This window comes from Podarcis melisellensis, assembly GCF_964234715.1.
Source record: "Podarcis melisellensis genome assembly, chromosome: 4".
Classification (NCBI taxonomy): domain Eukaryota; kingdom Metazoa; phylum Chordata; class Lepidosauria; order Squamata; family Lacertidae; genus Podarcis; species Podarcis melisellensis.
In genome coordinates, this window is record NC_138531.1 from 9,971,132 (window position 1) to 9,995,623 (window position 24,492).

Sequence of the window (24,492 nt, forward strand, 5' to 3'; positions counted from 1 at the left end):
AAAGTTAGATTAACGTGTGTACATGTAACTGCATTTGCGCATATCCATTACCTCTTTCGCCGCCTCCTCCCAGCCTTGCCTCCCTCTGGCTCCTGTATCTGATGTGAGGAACGCAGGGTGTAGCCAGTGAGGGCAAAGAAAGGAGTCTACCCTGAAAAAGTAGGGAACTTGGGGGAATGTCCTTTCTGTGGCTACATGCAGCTGAGTTCTCCCAAAACATTCCCCATACTTGGAAATCCACCCTCTCTGGTATTAGCCTGGCCTCCTTCCTGTTGCCTTCGCATGCTAGTTTTCAGCGTGGAGGCAGTTATTTGGCTGGAGGAAAACGGCAGTCTTGTGATTCTCGCACTTTCACAGAGATTTATTGTTCCCTGTGCTGTTGTGGGAACCCGAGGGATCAGTCCTACACACAAGGAGCTGGTGTAAAGCGAGCGCTGATGTCTGAGCTGGCCCAAGCCTGGCAGAGGGGAAATGAACCTTAGAAATAATGTTGGAGTTACACCATCCTTTTTGCCAGCTTAACTTGCGCCGGGTTACCAGGTCACGTATCCAAGACTTAGGATCCAGCCTATTCCTCTCCATTCCCAATCCCATCCATAAACACCCCATTTTTCTGGCTTATGTTCACTTCAGACCCTCCCTGGTCAGCTGGGTGCTGGCTGTGGCAGGATGGGTGGAATAAACTGGTATATCTCCCGCTGAGTTGAGGATGAGGGAGTTATGCCAGCATAGCCCACCTGTGTCAGGAACCTCCCGCACAGCCAGTGATCTGCTGGATCCTAACCCGCTCACCTTGGCAGATCTTGCTGTGTTTCTCAAACTTCGAGTCTCCAGCGGTGGTTGGACTACAACTCCCATCCCTGACCACTGGTCCTGTTAGCCTAGGGATGATGGGAATTGTAGTCCAACAGCAGTTGGAGACTCGAAGTTTGGGAAACACTGTAGATCACACCCTAAGATGGTAATTGCATAGTAGAAAAAGCCTTTCACAATCTCTGTTCACTTTTGTATAATGTACAACAGAAGCTATAGAAAGATCCTGATCTTCAAATGACTAAGGTTTAGCCACATAAATAAAACTTCCCTGGAAACGAATCCTTCATACTTAGGAGGAAAAATCTTTTCCCCTGGCCTAACTTTCTATGAATACTCTTCTCATAATTTCAACAAAAATAGTTACAAATTTTATAGGTGTGCTTAAAAATACCCCACTTAGGGTACTAAATTAAATGGCCATATATTTAGCTATCTGCGACAACATGTTCCAAAGGGACTGTGTAAAGCCGTGCAATTAAATCTATATTGGGCACTTACATAAATCTGTGGTCAAAATTTTGGAGGTGTTAAGTATCATACGTGCCAGTTGAAGTCACTGGGAATTGCAGGTACTTGTCACCTCAGAATAGCCGGCTACTTGCATTGCTAACAGTAGGCCATCAATCAGAAACATTTTGGAGCGGATTCTTCCTGTTAAAAGTATACTTTGGCTGGATGAATCCCACTTTCTAATCTGTTGCTGCAGGAAAAGTTTTGGGCGTCAAATCAGGCCCAGAACTGGTTTGCTTGAGAATCTGGCTTTTCACATACTGAGACAAGTCGCTAGATTGCAGGAGGGAAGAAAAAGCTTTGAAAAGTCCTACAGACAAAGGCCTTCCTTTGACTAATGAGTACATAAGTTTTTGTGCCCTTTTCCTTGGTTCCTAGTTAAACAAATTCTGGTCTCCTTGTTCCACTTCATCGCATCCTTTCTTTCTACACAATACCAAGAGAGAAGTACACCTGCCAGAAAAGTGGATGTAAACGCAAAGCACACAATTCAGCTAGAATTTGCTGTGACTGAACCGGTGGAACAAGTTTTTAAACGTTGCAGCTAACTTAAGTCCCATTGCTTTCAATGGGGCTTATGAAACCAACTAGTTTCACTGGTTTCAATTGGATTTAGTCATAACATATTTTAGCTGGATTGTGGACTTTGTGTTTACGTCTACTTTTCTGGAAGGCGTACTTCTCTTTTGGTAACACTTGTCTTTTAATGTCTTTCGTTCTTTCTCTCCTCCCTCTGTCCTCCTCTTCTGTCTTCCTTGAAATGTTCAGTAAACAAACTTTCTTCTGGGTTGATGCCTACAATTCTAGTGTACATTTTGGGCTAAACTGGTGTCTGTATATAACTGGAATAATGTACACCTGTCCCCTGATGTTGAGGTCATAAGACTGTCATCTAGATATTTCTAAGAAGTGTTTTAGCACATTTTTTTACAATCTTGCTTGCCTTTGAAGCAGCCCTGCGAAAGAGTTCGCTTCAAGGCGTCTGGACCCCAGGTTCTCAGGTGTCATGTTGCTTTCACAGAGTCCGTAGTGAAGATGAGATTTGAAGCCTGTTGTCACTCATGGCTCTCTCATTTACACAGGAGACAATGAAATGATTAAAAATTGGTGGCTGTAGAGGCATTCCATGTGTACATTTGTGTATGTCTTGATAGAGATGGTGAGAGCCAGTAAAGGAAGACTGTTGCCATGATACCTTGCATTGCAGCCTCATCGTAGGCATTTCATTGGCTGCTTGGCATAGACATAAACATCTGGAAAAACTTTCTTACAGTAAGAGCTGTTTGACAGTGGAACAGTCTGCCTCCGGAGGTTGTGGACTCTCTTTCCTTGATAGGTTTTTAAGCAGAAGTTTAATTATTATTATTATTAAGTAATTAGTTTTATTATTTATACCCTGCCGATCTGGCTGGGTTTCTCCAGCCACTCTGGGCAGCTTCCAACAGAATATTAAAATACAATAACCTCTTAAACATTAAAAGCTTCCCTAAACAGGGCTGCTTTCAGATGTCTTCTAAAAGTCTGGTAGTTGTTTTTCTCTTTGACATCTGGTGGGAGGGTGTTCCACAGGGCGGGCGCCACTACCGAGAAGGCCCTCTGCCTGGTTCCGTGTAACTTGGCTTCTCGCAGTGAGGGAACCACCAGAAGGCCCTCAGTGCTGGACCTCAGTGTCCAGGCAGAACAACGGGGGTGGAGACGCTCCAGGTATACTGAACCAAGGCCGTTTCCTGCACAAGATGATCCTTAGGGTCCCTTTCAACTCTGATTCTATGACCTTTGGTTTGATCCAGCGGGTTGGTTCTTGTGTTGCCCTCTGCCTGACTAAATGTGCCCATAATTGCACAGGACTAGTTGTGAAAAGACACTTGAGGACTTCAAGAAATTTATGGGTGGGTTGGTAGTGTGGAAGCTGAGGCTTCCTTCCTGTGCTACTTGAAGAATGCCAGAAGTCCCCGAACGTGGAGGAGGAGTCCTTGCTGCCTCTCTTTCTCACACTTTTGGGGTGTCCCAGTTTCAAGCTTGGAGGCTTCTGATACGACTCAAGCAATGTGAGAAGTGGGAGCACTGCAGCAGCTCCCATGCTGCAAAAGGAGCCCTGAGCATCAATCCACACAGAGTAGTGGACCGTCCCACATTGCACCGCAAGTGGGAGCGCCAGATTATTGACTGCTCTGCCACGTAGATATATCCCAGCACCTGGAAACCCAACACATAAGGAAGCAGGTGGCCATAGCTCTCGCTGATGTGCTAGCTCGCTATATGCAGGGGGCATTTTATGACCTTGTCAGTTGGATTGGAATTTGGCTAGTGGTATTGGACTGAGTGGTGACTAATTTTTTGTGTGCTTTCCTTTTTCTTGTTTCCAGGAGAGAAGCCATATAAATGCACATGGGAAGGATGTGACTGGAGATTTGCGCGCTCCGACGAGTTGACCCGCCACTACAGAAAGCACACTGGGGCCAAACCTTTCCAGTGTGCCGTGTGCAGTCGCAGCTTTTCTCGGTCTGACCACTTGGCTCTGCACATGAAGAGACATCAGAACTAGGCTGGACTTTTCCATGAGGCTCTTGGTATCTATGCAACTTCCTAGTGACTCGGTTAAAGTATATATACACGTTTGGTTAGAATTAGCTTAAGTGTTTTGACTGCATATGAACTGCTCTCCATTTTTAAAAGAGGAAAAATTGTGAAAGAAACTGGAAGTGTATATTTTGTATATTTATGAGGAAACAGGGAAGACACTGTGTCACAATACTGATGGTTTCACCATGTTACGGCCACGTGACCTACTCTTCACGCATTTGACTTCAGCCCCTCACAGATGTCATCTCAGGGCTCCCTACCATGATCTATATTTTGCAGATAGGATTAATCCGTTTCTCATATGCATAGGGAAAAACATTTTGCCAGAACTGGTTGTACAAGCGTGTGGTTTCTCTGCAGTCATGGGAGCCATTTCCCAGATTTTGGCTAAACACATGTGTCGGGAAGCCAGGGTTTTGCTGTTACCTTGTTCACAGTAAGCCGTGAACAAGCAACGTGGCCATGTCTGCTTCCCAGCTACTGCTGCTTCACTACTCCGCTTGCGTGAGCAGAAGAAACAAACCACAAACCATGGTTTAGCGTGTTTTCCAAACCCAGAACCGTGGTTTGTTCCTGCAAACCATGGTCCCAGCTTCAGGTGGCACAGTAAGCAAGGTTTGTGTTGTTCCCACATGCGCCAGTTGAGGAGTGGTCAACAAACACACACGACGACTCTGCTCATTCAGGATAAGCTGTGATTTATGGCTTACTGTGAAGTACAAATACAGCTAATGCAGTCTGGCAAGCTCTTCTTGTCTGTGGATGTAAACAAGTGTCTATGGATGTATCTGCACCACAGGTATTTAATGCCCATAACCTTTTTCCTGGGGTCTCTTGGGGACTGTTTTGTGATGGGGAATCTGTGACAGATCAGACTATGCTCCCCAGGATTCCTTGGAGAAAAGCAATGACAGTTAATTGGTATGGAGCTGATTACAGTATGTTGCATAGCATTGCCCCAGCTCACATCTGCAAAATATAACATGACGAGGTGTCCCTAAATGTAAGTATTATGTCTCAAAAGCTCTGGAATCTATGTTTTTGGGGCCTTGACCAAGACACTCTTGCTCTGGTAAGCAGTGTTTAGGAAAACTAATTTAATTTACAGCTAAGTGAATCTAAGAGGACAAGCCACCATTTATTTTCTGTCAGAATTTTACTGGATGTTTTATTACTTGTTATATTTTATAAAAAAGTTTTTTTTCTGTGGAGATGAAATATATATATATATATACAAATTCATAAATAGCCATAGAACAAAATGTTCTGTAAGTTGCATGTTTGCTATGACAAAGATTTTGTAAATATGCAGATCAGCTTATAATGTTTTCTTACAAAAGGATTTTCTAGAAATCAGCTGGGAAAAGTAGCAACCATCTTACTTCGGACAGTTTTAATATGGCACATTTAAAAATTGAACCATCTTTTTAAAATACCTCTCAAAAAAAGTTAGCCGCCTTGGTTTCACGTAATGAGCTAGCCATCCAATCGCTTTTGTTATTGTTCACACAGATGTGATGCACTGAGAATTCAAAACAGATCACTCTTCCTCCCTTAAAATGTTTTACAAGTACAAAATATTTGCAAAATATGAACTGTTAAGCAACTGCCAGGAGCTTAAATAACAAGGGTGGATCTGATACATAATGTTAAACCTCTTACTATAAGCTAAACTTAATATTGCTTTAAAAAGAAGGATTTAGAATGTGGGTTTAGAATATCAAAACACTAAGCTGGTTCAACACCAGTACAATCTAATTCTGTATGGATTTTTTTTTGCCCCCGATTCAACTGTATTGAGTGTGCATGTAGCCCTTTCAAAGAAGCTGCATTGATCAGCTGTCTGGAGAATGGAAAGGGGTCTGTGGGAATCTGATGTTGGTGTGGTTTGTAGCCTCCTTGATCTATATGTCCAGGCCCAGCTCAGGTTCTGGTATCAAATGCACACCACCTGTTTGTGTGTGGCATTCCCGGTGCAGCTAGTGATAATTTGTACTGAAACTTACTGTGTATTTGTCTATGTAATATGGATCTGGGGGACGGCAGCGGCTGGGACACGACTTGTCGCTTTCGCAAAGGCGAAGGATACTGCAGTTTCTCCTCCCCCAAAGTTTGCTAGTTAAAATGTAAACGATGCTGTAATCCCACCCCGAAAAACAAGCACCCCTTCTTATTAAAGCATAAACACGTTTTGTAAAATAGGAGTTCTAACACTGAGAGGGAGTGTTCTCTGCTGCTGGAATCTAGCTCAATATACCATAGGATGAGGACAGGATGAGAGTGGAGGTGGCAGCGTTTTTGCTCGTACTCAAACCTCATCCCATTTTAAATTGAGGAGAAGGAACTATCAGTCGGAATGCTGTTTCCTAGAGCAAAAAATCCATGTTTTGTGGCCCTTTGAGCGACGAGCCCCCACTGCTGAAATTCCCTTTTCTGCCTAGCATCTCACCACACCAACGGCTCCACCATCTTACCTAGCTCAGAATGACAATGAAGGCAAGACGAGTTGAACCACAAAAGAGGGTGAATTTTGAATGTCGGAACCGAACAGGAAAAAGAAAGTCTGGTGTGTTAACTTTCAGCAGTGTTCTGTCTTCAATTGTAATGGTTCTGTCCCTTCTCATGGGTTTCAGAAAATGATCTGTGACTAGTTCCGCTTAAAAAATAATAATCAGGTGGTGCCCTTTCAAACTTAATTTTAATTCAGCATAAAATTTCACAGGTTAATCTGTTTCAGAGGCAGTAATGGAAATAGTACTAGCAAGCAGCACAAGACAGTTAGATACAAAAGAGTAAACTGTGCACCATGGAACAATTCTGTGCATGTTTGCTTGCAAATAAGTCCCACTCTATTTATTTACTTCTTACACCTTAGCTTTGAAGACTACTGCCTCAGGCATTATAATGGGTTGAATCCTGACAAAAGCTGAGCACTTCCAGGTCTAATTGGCTTCAGTGGGACAAAGTAATGTGTGCTCTTAACAGTGCTTATGTATAGTTACTTGGAAGTAGGTTCTATTACATTCTGTGGGGCTTACTCCCAAGTGAATGTAGAGTTGCAGCTGAGGTCTCTTCCTGGAATCTGAGACCTAAAATCTTTACTAGATTGTAGCCGAGATTGCTATTCAGGTCCTCGTTTATATCGACAGATCCTGTATGAATTCTTCGTGGACCACCTCTTGCTCAGGAGAAAGGGCAGGATATAAACCAGGCATAGGCAAACTCAGCCCTCCAGATGTTTTGGGACCACAACTCCCACCATCCCTAGCTAACAGGACCCAGTGGTCAGGGATGATGGGAATGGTAGTCTCAAAACATCTGGAGGGCCGAGTTTGCCTATGCCTGATATAAACTGAGTAAATAATCATGTACACCAGAACTTACTGTTATTAGTATGGCCACTCTAGTCTCTTCAGGAAGGGCAAATCTCTCTCTCATGGGCTTTCCATCTTCCCTAACCCCACCTGTCAACAGGTTGGCCTACTCAGTGCATAGTCCTGTTTGACCAACATATATTCCTGGTGGACATCTTGGAGACACGCCGTTGAAACATTTCTTTTTCTTGTTCAGTTCCATCAGTTCTCCACTTGACACCAGATTGAGGTTCACTGCTAAGTTGTGCAGATGTAGCACGGCCACCTTGGGTGTTGGAGAGTATGCTTGGCAGAATCTGAGCCACTTGTGTTTTGGCAGGAACGTTGGAGACCTTCGTGAAGACTGGGTTAAAGAGTAAAAATAAGTCTAAAAGAAGAGAGATGTGAACTTCAGCAATCAGGGAATCTTTGCCACATTGACTTCTCTGCTGAAGAAGCCCTGCTCTTCTATTGCAGATCCTGGGGCATGGTTTAGGGATCCTAGTCAATTTACATGGAGTGTTGTCCTGGCCTCTTGGTTGCTCAAGTGAATTGTGAATGCCCTGAAGCACAGCCAATACTCCTTGTGTTTCCCAAGGGAAGATTAGTAATGATCAGATGAGCTGACTTCTAAGGAAGCTTGTTGACCACGACAGATCTTCACCCTGATTGAGCCCCTGATACACTTCCAGGTTTCCCCAGAAAACCACAAATTATTCCGAGCCTTATCCTTCATTGCTAACCAGGTCCTTAATGTTGGACAGAGAGGCAACAGAGGAGGAGATTAAGTTGTAGGATACGGTCAGATTGCACCATAAGTAATTCAGTTACGTGGGGAGTGATTTGCGAGGCAAGCTTTCCTTTGCAGCAGAGTTCTGAGCCTTTGCCCCTTCCTAACAGCTAATTAACAAGCTGCTTTAGAAACTCCGGTTTGTTTTTAATAAGTTTTTAGCCTATTTCCTTGTTCTTTCCCATTGTGCATGTCTTGGAGCCTAAGATCTGAGGGTAGAGGGTTCTGAAGTTGTGCACAGTGCTGCCTTTGGCACGAGGTGAGACACCCCAGTGTGGGCTCAGAAGCCCTTGCATGGGGTTTGGGGCTTCTCTGCATCACAGCCGCTGCGCTGCAATGTCATGCTGTCAACCAAAGGGTAGAAACTAAAGTTAACTAATCAACATGCCAAAAAGGGGGGGAAGGGGAGAAAGGCCTCGAAGCAGAACTTTGTTCAGACTATTGTTTGCGTCTTTTATTTATTTTTGTGGTATATGGTAGAGATTTTTTTTTTTAGAAAATTTTCCACAAACTTGATAAATTAAAGTTGTTTATAGCTTTTTTCTAAAAAAAAAAAAAAGCATTGCTCTTAATTGTAAATAGATGATGGGAAAAGATGTACATATTTTTTTTGTAAGGCTTCAGATGTTTAATCCTGGAAAAGAAAAACACAAGCATATTGTTTTGCTGCTCTTCCCCTGCTACTCTGCCCCACTCCCTGTCCTTATTTTTGTATGGCGATATATCCTATGCAAATGATCAAGCAAACAGCTGTATCGTTACTGAAAGAGAATGAGATGCTTTATATATATATATATATGACCCCCTTTTTTTTGAAAATAAAAAGTGCCTAAAAGCATTTGTTTGTGTGTGTAACTGGGTTCAAGAACAGATCTCCTGATTTTTAAAAACCTGTCTTAATTTTAATTTTCAAATTGCTGGGGTACACATAAGAAATAATAGAAAATTATTGTGAGCCAACCTCTCTGCATGTTTTATTATTCCGGACTGGATTTTCTTTAGGCTTATAGCTCCATCAACCTCAGTAATGCAGACACCAGATATTGGGGACCTTTGGCTCTCCAATTGGCTGCTGAATTACAGTTCCATCAACTTCAGCAAACATGATCAATGGCCAGGGAAGATGGGAGTTAGAGTTTTGTGTTCTCAGAAAGATGGCTACTTCCTGCATCTCTCTCTGAGTTTCTGCTCTAGGCCCAGTCAAGAGCTATCTCTGAAATTAGCAGCTTCCGAACAGAGGGAGTTTAGCTTGGCTGGACTGACCCTGAGGTAAGATAAAGGTAAAGGGACCCCTGACCATTAGGTCCAGTCGTGGCCGACTCTGGGGTTGCGGCACTCAACTCGCTTTATTGGCTGAGGGAGCCGGCGTACAGCTTCCGGAGCATGTGGCCAGCATGACTGAGCAGCTTCTGGCAAACCAGAGCAGCGCACGGAAACACAGTTTACCTTTCCGCCGGAGCGGTACCTATTTATCTACTTGCACTTTGATGTGCTTTCAAACTGCTAGGTTGGCAGGAGCAGGGACAGAGGAACGGGAGCTCATCCCATCATGGGAATTCGAACCGCCGACCTTCTTATTGGCAAGTCCTAGGCTCTGTGGTTTAACCCACAGCGCCACCCGTGTCCCCCAAGGTAGAGTTCCACAATTCTGTTAAAATACGTCCAGAATTACATTCCCATGGATTTAATATTTCAAGTAAATGGAACTTGACCAAGGACATCTCAACTTTAACCCAGGAATTTTCAGATCACGTGGGAGAAGGTATTTCCAGAAAGTATCCTGGCTGCATGTTTTATAGTGCTGCTAAGATATGCCTGCTCAATTTGTTAATAATACTGGAGATTTTGGGTCTGGAGCACCAGCTGCAGATTGGCAAACTGCCTCGACGATAAGCAACAGGTGCAAGAGTGAGGGGTGTTAACTGAATGCAGTCATCCCCCTGACGTCTTAAACTCCGCCTCTCCATTTGCTCACTTGACTCTCCAAGCGTTTTGTTCCACAAACAATATAGTACAATGACTGTGGGTCAGTCTTCCGTTTGTTCCATATAGGAATGCTGTGCTAAAGGTGGATCAAATCGTACATTTCAGGCATGGATTCCACACAGCTTGAGTTTTCCTCAACCCGCAGAGGGTACACCATGTCCGGGGGGGGGGGGTTCTCATACACCGAGGCAGCGTGGAGTCACGGGATTCCAGCTTTTTCATATTTAACAGGCCTTCCAACAGTAGTTTTAATGCGATCCTCAGAGAGATGAAGGATTTTTCCATTTTCAGGAATGCTGTAAAGGGCTCTGGCTTGTTTTTAATACATTCTCTTGGAAAGCTCTAGTGGGACATTTTCAGATAGGTTTTATCATCCAAAGAGCGGGCGGCTCCCAAATCTCGGCTGCTTTAACGCATCAGGAAAACAACCATCTGATTCTCCTAAATGTTAGTGGAAACGGAACAGTTATTAGAGCAACACAAACTTCATCTCTTGACCAGAGAGAGAGAGACTGGCCAAGATTCATACTTGATTTTTGGCTTTTGTCATGAATCCTGCACACATGGAAGCTATAAGAGACTGCCTATGAATTCCCCAGCTTATGTTTCCAGCAGAAGGCATTGAGGGTCTGGAAACCAAGCCTTATGAGGAATGGTTGAGGGAGTTGGGTGTGTTCAGACTGGAAAAGGAGATATGATTCAAATATCTAAAGGGCTGTCACATGGAAGATGGAGCAAGCTTGTTTTCTCCTGCTCCAGGGCGGCAAGACCCAAACCAGGGGTTGGCAAATTTTTTTAGCCGCGGGCCCATCCACTGTCCCTCAGAACTTGTGGCGGGCTGAGAAGTGGCACCGGGGGGGGGGGGGAGCTGGAAAACGAGGCAAGAGGGGGCAAGTAGTCCTCCCCAGCCCCAGCTGCTATGCTTACCTTCCCTGGGGCTGCCACCACCACCACCACTGCTGCTGCTTGTGGGTAGGCAGAGTGAGCTCGTCCGCTTTATGGCCCACAGGAGCACCAGGGCGGCGGAGGGAAGATGAGCGACACGAAAGGGCTGGCTCCAGAGAGGGGCTGCTTAAAATGGCGCTTGGCTAAGCCCAGCCCCCTTCCTCCTCTAGGCAGGGCAGGGAGAAGCCAGGAGGAGGGAGGAAGGAGGCACCGCGGCGGTGTGTGAGAGGGAGGGGGGATGGAATGGCGCAGGGGGGAACGGCGCAGTACGAACGAACAAAATCCCCACGCCGATTCACGGACAGTCCATGGGCCGGATCCTGAAGGCAATTGGGCCTCATCTGGCCCGTTGGCCTTAGTTTGCCACCCCCTGACCCAAACCAATGGGTTCAAGTTACAAGGAAGGAGATTCCAACTAAACAGGAAGAACTTTCTGACGGTAATAGTTGTTTGTCTGTGGAATGGGCTCCCTCAGAAGGTGGTGGACTCTTCTTCCTTGGAGGTTTTTAAACAAGAGGTTGGCCATATGTCATGGATGCTTTAGTCAAGATTTCTGCCTTGCAGGGCATTGGACTAGATGACCCTCAGGTCTGTGATTTTAGGTGTACACACACACAACATGGATGCAGGGGTGGAGTAATAAGTAACAATAATTTTATTATTTACCGTACTTTTCGCTCTATAACACGCACCCGACCATAACACGCATGTAGTTTTTAGAGGAGGAAAATCCGTAGGCATGCCACCCGTAGGCATTCCCTCCATAACACGCACAGACATTTTCCCTTACTTTCTAGGAGGAAAAAAGTGAGTGTTATGGTGCAAAAAATACGGTATATGCTGCCCACGTGACTGGCTTGCCCCAAGTCACTTTGTGTGGCTCCGAACAGAATATTAAAAACACAATAAAACATCAAACATGAAAAACTTCTCTATATATTCCTGTTACTGGAAACAAAAGCAGGAAGGGGCCATTTTCACCAGTTTGTGGGAAATGACAATATGGCTCAGAAGCAGCAAGGCTCCAGTGGCCGAGGGCCAAACAGCAGAGAAGGGTTGCTGCCTTGATATCTGCCTGTGGACTTTCCTGGTGGCAGCCTACTGTCCACCTCTGGAAATGGCATATTAGGGTAGATAGACACTGGTCTTAAATTCCCAGTTATGCAGGAGTAAAGGTAAATGGACCCCTGACCATTAGGTCCAGTCATGACTGACTCTGGGGTTGCGGCGCTCATCTCGCTTTATTGGCTGAGGGAGCCGGCGTACAGCTTCCGGGTCATGTGGCCAGCATGACTAAACCGCTTCTGGCGAACCAGAGCAGCGCACGGAAACGCCGTTTACCTTCACGCCAGAGCAGTACCTATTTATCTACTTGCACTCTGACGTGCTTTCGAACTGCTAGGTTGGAAGGAGCAGGGACCGAGCAACAGGAGCTCACCCCGTCGTGGGGATTCGAACATCCAACCTTCTGATCGGCAAGTCCTGGGCTCTGTGGTTTAACCCACAGGAGTAGGGTGGTCCAATAAGCAGTACCATGGCTGCATGAGGATTCTGCGGGCTCCAGGATAATTAGGGAAACTTGCAAGGAGAAGCACTATTGCGCCCCGCACCCCAGAAATTAGGGTTTGAGTGAAAGGTGCAGGTGTGTCGTCCTGGATTTTTCCAGTTGCAGCTCTTTCCCCATGACCCACACGAGTAAACAGAGTGAAAGTGTTCATTCACTTATAAATAGCAGAGAAAAGGCAGTAGGAAGTGTTGCTTCTGACCCCAGACCATGTTGGCCAAGGTTTTATGGGTGGGCTCAAATGTATTCTGTACCAGCAGGTTTCCCAGCTGCAGAGCCTGTTTGTATGAACTAGGGAAAGCAGAAACCAACACAATTGCTCCCACCTCACAGAAACAGCAAGCTGAGGGCTTTATGGGGCTGGCAAAAAATAAAAAATAAAATAAATCCTCTAGGACTACAAGGTAATTCAAATCAGCTCTGCATGTATGTTTGAAGGATTCAGTGATAGTAAAAGTACGTGGGCTACTGCTGTTTTTGTGGGTGGCCTTCACTTTCTCCAACATTTGGTCAAAAGTTCTTACTCCTCACAGTGCAATCCTGAGCATTCTTTCCTTCAGTGGGACTTGGTAAATGCATGAAAGATTGTAGTTTAAGTGCACCTGGATAACAGATAAGGCAGCAAATCCTCTGCAGGATAAATAAATCCACTTCGGCCAAAGTTAAAACATGGGCATCCCATTGAATTCAGGAGATCGGGAAGAAGAAGAGTCTGGATTTGATATCCCGCTTTATCACTACCCGAAGGAGTCTCAAAGCGGCTAACATTCTCCTTTCCCTTCCTCCCCCACAACAAACACTCTGTGAGGTGAGTGGGGCTGAGAGAGTTCAGAGAAGTGTGACTGGCCCAAGGTCACCCAGCAGCTGCATGTGGAGGAGAGGGGAAGCGAACCCGGTTCCCCAGATTACGAGTCTACCGCTCTTAACCACTACACCACACTGGCTCTCAATGGGGGATCTCCCAAACCCTCAGCCAATATCAAAGCCATGGCTGCAAAGGAGCAAACAGGTGAACCAAACCTATGCTTAGCTGTCTCCCCTTGAAGTCAATGGATTGTAAAAGTGCTTCCCTTTGGCTGTATTTTGCTGCAGGCACTGAGACAAACTAGATCATCATATGCATGTTTGCACTTAGGATGCATTTTTTAAAAAAATGCAAATAGCAGCTTCTGGAGGGAGGGTTAATTATTGGGGATTGTAAAAGTCTGAGAGGAGAACTTTAGTCCTTTCCTCCTCAAATTTTGTCCATCAAGGGAGGAGAAGGTTAAGCTCCTCCTACCCACCTGCTTCAACCCCTATAATTATCAACCCCCCACCCTTGCATGCTATTTACATTTTTAAAGAGTGTACATTACATGAAATGACACATTTAGTTCAGTCTCTTCAGAATATTAAATTGAACATAAGTAAAAATTTCCCCATATGGTTATTATTTTCCACACTCTGGTGGGTATATCAATGCTCTGGTGGGTATATCAAAGCCTTTCTGTTATGAAGATGGAACTGAGATCAACTCGTCCTTGCAAAAAGTTCACACATGCTAAAATGCCCTGAGGGGGGGAGAAGATTTACTTCATCTTTGAAATATTAACAGCAGCAATCAAGTGAAATGTGAGCATTTTGAAGGGTACATACCATGCCTCCGGACGTTTCAGCTAATTTCTGTGATATAAAAGGGCTTTTCAGTAACCTCAAAGAAGCAAATCCTCATAAAGACGAGAGAAACCTGATTATCAAATGGTGTCAGCTTGTACCATCTGCAAATACATTAGTCACAGTGATTCCAAATGTTATTTCGTTTAAGCTGAAAGGGGCTATGCACGCCTTTATGGTTTAAGGCAATGCCTGACAAATGTGTAGCCCCCAAACCTGTTCCATATATGCTTTGAAACAGGGCATTAATGTCTCTTACACCAAGGACTCTCATGAGTTCCCCTCACTGTGGTGAGATTTTGTGAGCATGTTCAGTACCCTTAGAGCCACAATTCTCCAAATGTGTGCCACAATGAAGCACGTAAACTGGGATTCATTTGTCGAAAATGTAGACATGTCTGGAAGTATGGCAGTCCACGTTGGAAGTGTCGCTTTCCTGAAAAAATAGGAGATTTTTGGAGCTCGACAACTTTTGCGTTGGGATTTTCACTTTTTGAAATATGGCAACCTTAACGTAAGCCACGGAAGGATCCTGCGAGCCCAAAATACGCACCCTCAGAGAAAGCTGCCTGCCCCTCTCTGCATGATTCACTGCTCTGCCCTTGCTTCAGTCCTGTCACACCATCTGGGGGGCAGATAATTCTGTCACGTGTCTGTGTCTCACCCTTGAGAGGATGCTCCCTTTTGTGTCTTGGCGTGACTCACTCTTCCCATCTTGACTTGCACAGGAGAACAAGGGGCGAGCTCCGCCGAGTACAGATAATTCTCCACTCTTGCTCATTCTAAAGGTAAAACCCCCACTTTAATACAAAAATAAACAGTGTGTCAGCTAGCAGACATTTCAGAAGCACCAGCCTACCAGATATAAAAAGGCAAAGGACACAGTCCAGACCGAAGTGAGCTGTGATTAAATACAAACCAATTCACCATGGCATTTAAACTGACTTTTACTCAGAGAATTGTTGGCATCTGTCTGTCTCAGGAGACAATAGAGTCAGGCAGGGGAGGTGGGGGTCAAACCACCGGAGAATCACAGCACCTGGAGGCATGGCCAAACTTGGCCCTCCGGATGTTTGGGGACTACAACTCCCATCATCCCAAGCTAACAGGACCAGTGGTCAGGGATGATGGGAACTGTAGTCCCCAAAAATCTGGAGGGCCGAGTTTGGCCATGCCTAGCTAATAGTAGTAGTAATAATAACAACTCGTAACTGCTGCCTCTTGCATTGTTTTTGCTGCGTTAGCGATACTGAAGTGACCTCTCTGGGACACAAGCTTGGGCAGTGTGTAGAATCATAGAGTTGATCATAGAGAGGATCATCTAGTGCAAACCCCTGCAATACAAGAGTTTTTGCCCTACGTAGAACTCAGGGGCGCCGACTTATAAAAAATATGGGGGGGGCGGGGGCCCATACCGACTTATAAAAAATATTGGGGGGGGCCAAGACCTCCAAACCGCTGCTGCTGGGGGAACAAAAGGGGCGAGCCCCGGGCTGCCCCGACCTTAAGTGAACCTGTGAGGGCCCGCCCTTTTCGGCAGCCGATTGGCTGCCGCCGTGGGCGGTGAATATTAATGAGCTAGGGGGAATCCCCGCTTCTCTGACGCCAGCCCCGCGAGATTGTTGATGGGTCGAGAGCCCGCAACCCCACCCCCTCTCTAGATCGGGAGTGGCTTTGTTTTAACTCATTACTGAATGTATTTTAAAAGGTAACTATCGTCAAACAAGGAAAATAAAAAATACCAACATAATTTTGTGATTTTATAAAGCATAATATAACTAATAATTTTCTTAAATTATTGGGTTGGCGGAGCCCCCCCAAACGAACTTTTGAGGGGGCTCGGGCCCCCTCAGGCCCCATGGAGTCGGCGCCTATGGTAGAACTCAAACACATGACCCTGAGATGAACAGTCTCATGCTCTACTGACTGAGCTATCCTGAGTTCTGTTAGACGTATTGAAATTTAATCGCCATGACTAGCTTAGGTCTGTTAATTTTGAGGGGTCTACTCCGAGTAAAGGTTACTTGATGGCAACCCGTAAGAATTTAGTTAGTCCCATTCTGTTTCTTTCAGAGCCCTTTGGCCATGATTAACTCCGGCTTCATTGCAGCTGATTAGTTCTGTTCAGTACTGTCCTCCCTAAAGGCCTTTTAATCATGGCTGTCGGAGTGCATATTGCTCACAGGTCATATTCTGACACCGACGATGTGATGCTCAGCTATGGTTAAGGCTAACAAGGACAAGTAGGGAAGGTTTTGCACAGGAGATGAGAAAAGAGGCAGGGAGCATGCACTCCCAATCTCTTGCTCCCAATTTCTTAGCCATGATTAAGAGATGAGATGTCTCACATGCGCACTGGGCAGTGTGGGTAACAGAAAGTCTGGAATCATGACGTGTGTGTGTGTGTGTGTGCATTTCTCATGCACGTCCGCAGCCTTCCTTAGTTGCACTGCTTAGTTGTCAAACGTTTTAGCTCCCGAACACCACAAACCCAGAGGTGACTGTTCCGGTTTGCAAACTATTTTTGGAAGCCGAATGTCCGACAGGACTTCCTTGGCTTCTGATTGGCTGCAGGAGCTTCCTGCACCCAATTAAAAGCTGCACTTTGCTTTCTGAACATTTGGGAAGTTGACGGACTTCTGGAATAGATTCTGTTCAACTTCCAAGGTATGACTGTAATAATAATAATAATAATAATAATAATAATAATAATAATAATAATAATAATAATTTATTGTTTCTACCCCATTTTGAACTCACAGCTGTCCATGGAGGCACAGGTCAAATCTGTGTCCAGGGCAGCTGTTTACCAGCTCCATCTGGTACATAGGCTGAGACCCTATCTGCCTGTGGACTGTCCCGCCAGAGTAGTGCATGCTCTGGTTATCTCCCGCTTGGACTACTGCAATGCACTCTACGTGGGGCTACCTTTGAAGGTGACTCGGAAACTACAACTAATCCAGAATGCGGCAGCTAGACTGGTGACTGGGGGCGGCCGCCGAGACCATATAACACCGGTCTTGAAAGACCTACATTGGCTCCCAGTACGTTTCCGAGCACAATTCAAAGTGTTGGTGCTGACCTTTAAAGCCTTAAACGGCCTCGGTCCAGTATACCTGAAGGAGCGTCTCCTGGTCCAGCGCCGAGGGCCTTCTGGTGGTTCCCTCATTGCGAGAAGCAAAGCTACAGGGAACCAGGCAGAGGGCCTTCTCGGTAGTGGCGCCTGCCCTGTGGAACGCCCTTCCAGCAGATGTCAAAGCGATAAACAACTACCTGACATTCAGAAGACATCTTAAGGCAGCCCTGTTCAGGGCAGTTTTTAATGTGTGATATTTTACTGTATTTTTGGTTTCTATGGAAGCCGCCCAGAGTGGCTGGGGAGGCCCAGCCAGATGGGCGGGGTATAAATAAATAATAATAATAATAATTATTATTATTATTATTATTATTACCCATCTGGCTGGTCTTCCCCAGCCACTCTGGGTGGTTCCAAACAGAACATTAAAAACATGATAAAGCATCAAACATTAAAAACGTCCCTAAACAGGGCTGCCTTCAGGTGTCTTCTAAAAGTCATTATGGTGCTCAGTGAAAAACATAAACCAACACTTGGCAGATATAAACCTCTCTTTGCCTCTTTCAGTTAATTAACAATGTGGGTCAGTCAGGGCTCCACCTCAGAAGGTGAAGACTCTACCCAAGGAATGTGTGAGGAAGACAAGGTCTTGAACTGGTGGTACTTTACAGTGGCGTAGCGTGGGGGGTGCAGGGGGGGCCGGCCGCACCAGGCGCAACATCTGGGGGTTAGGGTTAGGGGGCGCAAATCCACGGGTTGGGGGTGCAAATCCACGGGTTAGGGGGTGCAAATTACTTGCCTTGCCCCGGGTGCTGACAACCCACGCTACGCCACTGGTACTTTATCCAGCCTGTGCGGGAACCTGGAGGGAGAGTGCTCACATCAGACAAGGAAGCCACGGTGCACCTATAGGTCAGGTCAGCTGATAATCCTTGACCCCCACCGCATAATGACTTCCTCTTTGAGACTTCCTCCCCGGCCTGAGCAGCAAAAGGGCGTCACTGCCTCTGCCTTTCTTCTTGCCGCATTCTTAAATGCAGAGGAGCTGACCTAACAGAATGTCAACTTTGCTCGAAAGCAGTGCAACTTTGCTGTGTTTGCAAGCAACCCCCTATCTCTCTCGTTCTCTGACCTTGCTCCAGTTATGAATATGTTCAGAGCAGGGCAAGTAGGGATCCCATAAAGTAAATGGGTTGTAGATGACAGCCATAAAGAGCAGTGATTCCTAGAACAGATAGATCCCTGTCCAAGTTGCCATGGCACCCCTGAACTAATTAAAAAATAACTTGGTAAAAGGCAGATAATTCTACCCCAAGCATTTCAGAGGGGTGTTGTAGGTTGGATTCCTGCCAGGAAAAAGAAAGGAAGGCGAAAGCGATCCTTTTAACTGCCAGGACCGTGGCTGGCTGGGTAAGTAGATGCTGACAGTTACGATGGCTGGAAGAGCAGGGCGAAATATGGGAGGCGTGTGTTAAATTGTGTAGACTCCGTGTAGAACATAGAAGGAATTTCCTTTTTAAAAGGGGCAAGGAAAGGAGCAGCCTCTTTGAAGCCCAGCGTTTTATGAGATCTCCGTCCTTGGGAGCTGAACAGTAAAGATGACTCGCACCGCTTCGGGCTTTGCAAAATTACTACCAACGAAAAGGCTGAGTAGCTTTATCGAGATGCTGGAGTGGCCATTAAAACTTCAAAGGCAGTGTGTGACTTGAGCTTTACCTGTCACCGTGAAGGATATTTATTATAGGAAGATTTGGGTCCTTAGAAAAAGTTAACAGGGCGATATTAATGTGAAGTCTTGGGTATTATGAGATGGCCTCCCACCCCCAGCCCAGCAGCGTGAGAGATCAGTTGTTTTCATTACTTATTGTCCTTGAAAAGCCGTCTGGAGGAAAGGCAGGTGAGAGAGCAAAAAACAAAAAACACGAAAAAACCCCACCCTTGGAATGGACTAAGAGTGTCTTCTTCTGCAGCATATAATCAAATCCTTAGTTCCTTCTGCAACTGCCAGGATCCCACTTCTCTCAAAGGGACAACCACTGGTGTTTTCTCTGCTCCCTTGTAGTAAAATACTGTCACAGACCCTCCAAGTGCCCCTATTTTCCAGGGACCACCCTGGATTTACAGAAGCCGTCCCAGTTTCTGATTTGATCCTGGAATGTCCCACTTTTCCTTAGGACACCCCTATTTTCATCGTAGACATGTTGGTGGGCACAGAGTTATGCGACCCCCTGGTCAAGGAGATAAGTAACCTGTATAGGGATGTGTGTTTTTTTAAAGGATTAATGTTTTATTACATTTTTTTTAATGTTTTGGAAGCTATCCAGAGGGGCTGGGCCAACCCAGTCAGATGCGCAGGATATAAAAATTATTATTATTATTATTATTATTATTATTGAATAGGATGTCCCTATTTTCATCAGAAAAATGTTCGAGAGTTTGGTATCGCACTGGGGCATTATGGGAAATTTAAATGGCGTATGGTGGTGCCAGCGTCTCTACCTCCCCTGACAGGTAAGCCCACCAACTTAGGAGAGGTCCACTTTGCTGAGAGATTCCTCAGGCCTGAAATTATTCCTGCCTGGTTCTTATGTTCCAGTTCTCTAGGCCAAATTTCCCAAAGCTTCCGAGGCTTTCCCCTGGAATTATGGGACTGGTACCCCCTTTAGAGGACGCGGGTGGCGCTGTGGGTTAAACCACAGAGCCTAGGACTTGACAATCAGAAGGTCGGCGGTTCAAATCCCCGCGACAGGGTGAGCTCCTGTTGCTCGGTCCCTGCTCCTGCCAACCTAGCAGTTCGAAAGCACACCAAAGTACAAGTAGATAAATAGGTACCGCTCCGGCGGGAAGGTCAACGGCGTTTCCGTACACTGCTCTGGTTCGCCAGAAGCGGCTCAGTCATGCTGGCCACATGACCCGGAAGCTGTACGCCGGCTCCCTCGGCCAATAAAGCGAGATGAGCGCCGCAACCCCAGAGTCAGTCACAACTGGACCTAATGGTCAGGGCTCCCTTTAACTTTTTACCCCCTTTAGCAATGTGTAACAGCAAGGAGTACCTACCTGGACAGCAGCCCATCCTTATTGTGTCTGCACGAGTCACTGTTGTGGGTGTGGCTTCTGTCTGAGAGTCATGCCCACAGTGTAGACGCATGCAAAGTCTGTTCCTCCGAGGACAGGTAATGCTGTTATGTCTCTGCAAGGGAGTAATTACATAATTCCATCACACCTGCAGGAAAGGTACATCAGAATTAGCTGCCCTCAGCGGAGGCTGGCTGAGAGCAGGCAAGGCCAGAGCAATCAATCATGCAGAGATGCTGTGGGCACCTCCTCTATTAGGACTTGGGGCCCAGAGGAACCTTTCAACATATAATTTACTTCTTGCAGCATATTAGCAGACCTCACACAGCACACCCGTTTGGAATTCCCTCCTCTAATCTGAGTGTAATGGCGGCTTCATTGGAAAGAAGATTAGGCAGTGCAAAGTTTTCTTTTGATGTATTCTTTGATATTTAGCCTAATTTGCACTAGAGGGGTTGCTGATTTGGGCTCTGTTTTATCTATGCTAAAGGAGAACACCTGAAAGGAACATTACTTTGGGCAATCTGCCGTCTGCCACCAACAAAATGCAAAGTGGGATTCAGATTACCATTTGCAACCACATAGAACAAATTAGTTTTTTTCTGGCCTGCGCCTGAACAGGAGGTTGCATGCCTCTCTGACGGAAGAAAAGCAGGGTGGAAAGGTACTAAATAAAATGCATTTACTGTAATCCAACATTTGCAGCCCAATATTTACCTAATTTGTACAACTTAATTCATTTTGACCAACTGCGGGAGGCAGTGGAAGACAGAAGTGCCTGGCGTGCTCTGGTCCATTGGGTCACGAAGAGTCGGACACGACTAAGTGACTCAACAGCAACAATTCATATAATTCTTTTAACATCAAATTCTGTACTTTTAATTATTGCAAACTGCCCTGGAATCTATTCTCAGGAAGGGTGATGTGTAAATACAGTATGTTAAATAAAAACAAGTAATATAAATTACAATGGCAGGAGGAAAAAAACAACTGTAGAGGATTGTAAGAACTCAGAAACTTTCACCAACCTGGTATTTTCCAGATGTTGTGGTCCTCCACAACATCAGGTCCAGCCAGCATGGTCCCTGGTTGATGAGATTTGTTGTTGCAGAAGACTTCTAGTCTCCAACAGTGGCCTACCAGGTACCGATGGGAAACCGACAAACTGACTTTGAGGGTTGGTTTTTGTTGTTGTCATTTTTACAATCAAATGGTATAAATGATGATTATCCTCTCCTGGCAATGACAAACCTAGACAGCATCTTAAAAAGCAGAGACATCACCTTGCTAACAAAGGTCCGTATAGTTAAAGCTATGGTTTTCCCAGTAGTGATGTATGGAAGTGAGAGCTGGACCATAAAGAAGGCTGATCGCCAAAGAATTGATGCTTTCGAATACTGGTGCTGGAGGAGACTCTTGAGAGTCCCATGGACTGCAAGAAGATCAAACCTATCCATTCTTAAGGAAATCAGCCCTGAGTGCTCACTGGAAGGACAGATCCTGAAGCTGAAGCTTCAATACTTTGGCCACCTCATGAGAAGAGAAGACTCCCTGGAAAAGACCCTGATGCTGGGAAAGATGGAGGGCACAAGGAGAAGGGGACGACAGAGGATGAGATGGTTGGATAGTGTTCTCGAAGCTACCAGCATGAGTTTGACCAAACTGCGGGAAGCAGTGGAAGACAGGAGTGCCTGGCGTGCTCTGGTCCATGGGGTCACGAAGAGTTGGACACAACTAAACGACTAAACAACAGCAACAACAATCCTCTCTTGTTTTCCCCTGTGCTGCAAAACATACTGCTTCTGCACACAGGCATTCCTCTTAAGTGTTCAGGCCAACAGCTACCCACAAATGCACACCATGCATTTGCTTAATCCTAAAAATTTAGTGGCCATCAGTTATATTTTTATAACTGATATAAATATATCAGTTATATTTTTAGAATGTGTGATTATTTGACTGGTTGATTATTTGATTGTTGTTAGCCGCCCTGAGCCCGGCTTCGGCTGGGGAGGGCGGGATATAAATAAATTTTATTATTATTATTATTATTATTATTATTAGGACTGAGCGATTGCCTATTTTGAACCCACCACTAGTTAAGTTCATGGGATAATAACCCCAAGTTCTGCTTGACTGCAAGGTGACATTTGATTCCAACTAGAGTAAGGGATGTGGCTTAGTGGAAAATTATCTGCTTGTTTTCCAGCTTCGGGATCCATCATTTCTAGGTTGAACTGGAAGAGACCAGTGTCTGAAATCCTGGAAAGTCAGTAGAGAAACTACCAGTCAGTAGAGACACTATTCAGCTTCATGGACCAATGTTCTGACTCAGTATAAGAGGACTTCCTATGTTCCTAATACTAAGGGTCATGATGGATTCTCCCCCTCCACCCCATATATATACTACTTGTTTTATGGGCTTTGAGTCAGGGTGTCATGATGTCTTGAAGCCAGAGCTCTATACTTCAATCCTATGCTTGTACTCTCTTCAATACCATAACATTTATGCAAGACTGGCGTAGCCTCATCTTTTTTTGAAGACGGACTGTGCATCAGCTCACCCTTGGGGCAACAAGCTTAAGAACCTGAGCAACTGACCTTACCTTTGGAGGCACTTTCAGGGTTGGCCGTTATGCCAATCATTGATAAGCATGTAGATAAATGCTTCTGATTTTGATTACTGAATTCATGCTAGCTCTTCTATGGCTTGGGGCTGAGATCAGAGGACGAATCTGGTCATACAGGCTTCTGAGTGTTGGAGAGTCTCTCTCAGGAAGCAGCTACTGGAAAGCTCTTATGGAGAGCTCCATGCAGGATGAGGGAAAATACATGAAGAGCCTTCTGGATTCAGGCCAAAGGCTTATAAATCCAACATTGTGTTTGCCACAGTGGCCAACCAGATGTGTTTGGGGTGCTCACAAACAGGACATGGGTGAAATTGTTATTCCCAGTGGCAGGTATTCAGAGGCATGACCCCTTGGATTCTGAAGGTAGTTATAGCCATCATGTCTTTCTGCTGACATCTTCAAATAACCATTCCTTCCCAGAAACCATCTCAGCTGCTGGTTTCATGCCTTCACTGTCAAACGAGATCCAGCTGTGGCAGCAGATATTGTGCCTTTGGATTTTACACGGTGATCTGCCAGCATTTCTGGAGCGAACAGCTCAGAAACAGAGAAGTTCACCTGTAACTGGGAATCTGCATGGCACACCCTCAAGAGTTCTGGAACAGCTAAAGTCAAATTGTGCCTTGTCTAACAAAAATGTGGCTAAAAATGACCTACTTAGCAGAGGATTTGAAAGACAGGTGATGCAACAGCAAGCTTTAAAAAGGTATCCAAGGAGGAACCAGGAAATTATAGGCCTTTTGGTCTAGTGTCTGTCTGGGTGGAAAGCATGACTAAATCTAGAATTATTAAGCGTATAATAGAACAAGCTTTGCTGAAGAAAAATCAGCAGGGCTTCTGCAAAGGGAAAGCCTGACCCTCTCAGCCTTTTATAATTCTTCCAAAGTGTCCACAAACATCTAGATGAGGTGATATGGTGCCCAATTATATACTTGGGACTGCCAACAAGGATTTGACGAATTCCATGGCTAAGCAGATCACTAACAAGTAAAAAATTGGAAGCAGAGGATCTGAATGGAAAGTTTTCACAATGAAGAGAAGCAAGCGACAGGGTCCCTTGGAGATCTGAAATGGGATCAGTGCTTTTTAATCCACTCATAAATGATCAGACTCCAGGGATAAGGGGTACCAGATGTCACAATGTTGTTCAGGATGGCAAAAACCTAAGCGTTATATGAATAATCTCAGAAAAAGATCTTCCTAGATGGGTGAACGGACAACAAAATGTCAAACTGCATTCAAGGCCAATAAATGATGTAAAGGAGCAACAAATCCCAGTTTTGCATATAAATTAACAGAGTCTGAGCTGGCAGTGACGAACTTAGGAAGAAATCTTGGGGACACGCTCAATGAAATATTGAAGGCTGTGTGTGGTGGGCTGCAGTGAGAAATATTATAAAATCTACACATGCATGCAAGAACACTGATATAGTTATATTTGGAACATTGTGTTTCATTCCGATTGCCCAATCTTAAAAAAGAAAAAGTAAATAATCTCCAATAATCCTGAA

The 24,492-nt window shown here is 45.2% G+C and overlaps 1 protein-coding gene and 1 long non-coding RNA gene across 5 annotated transcripts in view; one reads left to right on the forward strand and one right to left on the reverse strand.

Annotated features, from left to right (window-relative positions):
• KLF5 (KLF transcription factor 5) overlaps positions 1–24,492 on the forward strand; it is a 193,389-nt gene that overhangs the window by 24,028 nt on the left and 144,869 nt on the right. For 3 of the 4 annotated variants that reach the window (XM_081907326.1, XM_081907328.1, XM_081907329.1), the window contains exon 4: positions 3,693–4,347. The exons of the other annotated variant lie outside the window; for it this stretch is intronic. In XM_081907326.1, coding sequence (XP_081763452.1) covers positions 3,693–3,871 — 179 coding nt within the window. In that variant the 3' untranslated portion in view covers positions 3,872–4,347. Of the gene's footprint in view, positions 1–3,692; positions 4,348–24,492 lie in introns of those variants that run through there. 4 annotated transcript variants of the gene reach the window in all.
• LOC309367778 lies at positions 10,374–21,075 on the reverse strand. The gene is made up of 3 exons (XR_014167351.1): positions 20,334–21,075; positions 14,183–14,304; positions 10,374–10,479 (listed from the first exon to the last, which is right to left on the reverse strand). It is a non-coding gene; the product is annotated as an uncharacterized lncRNA (long non-coding RNA).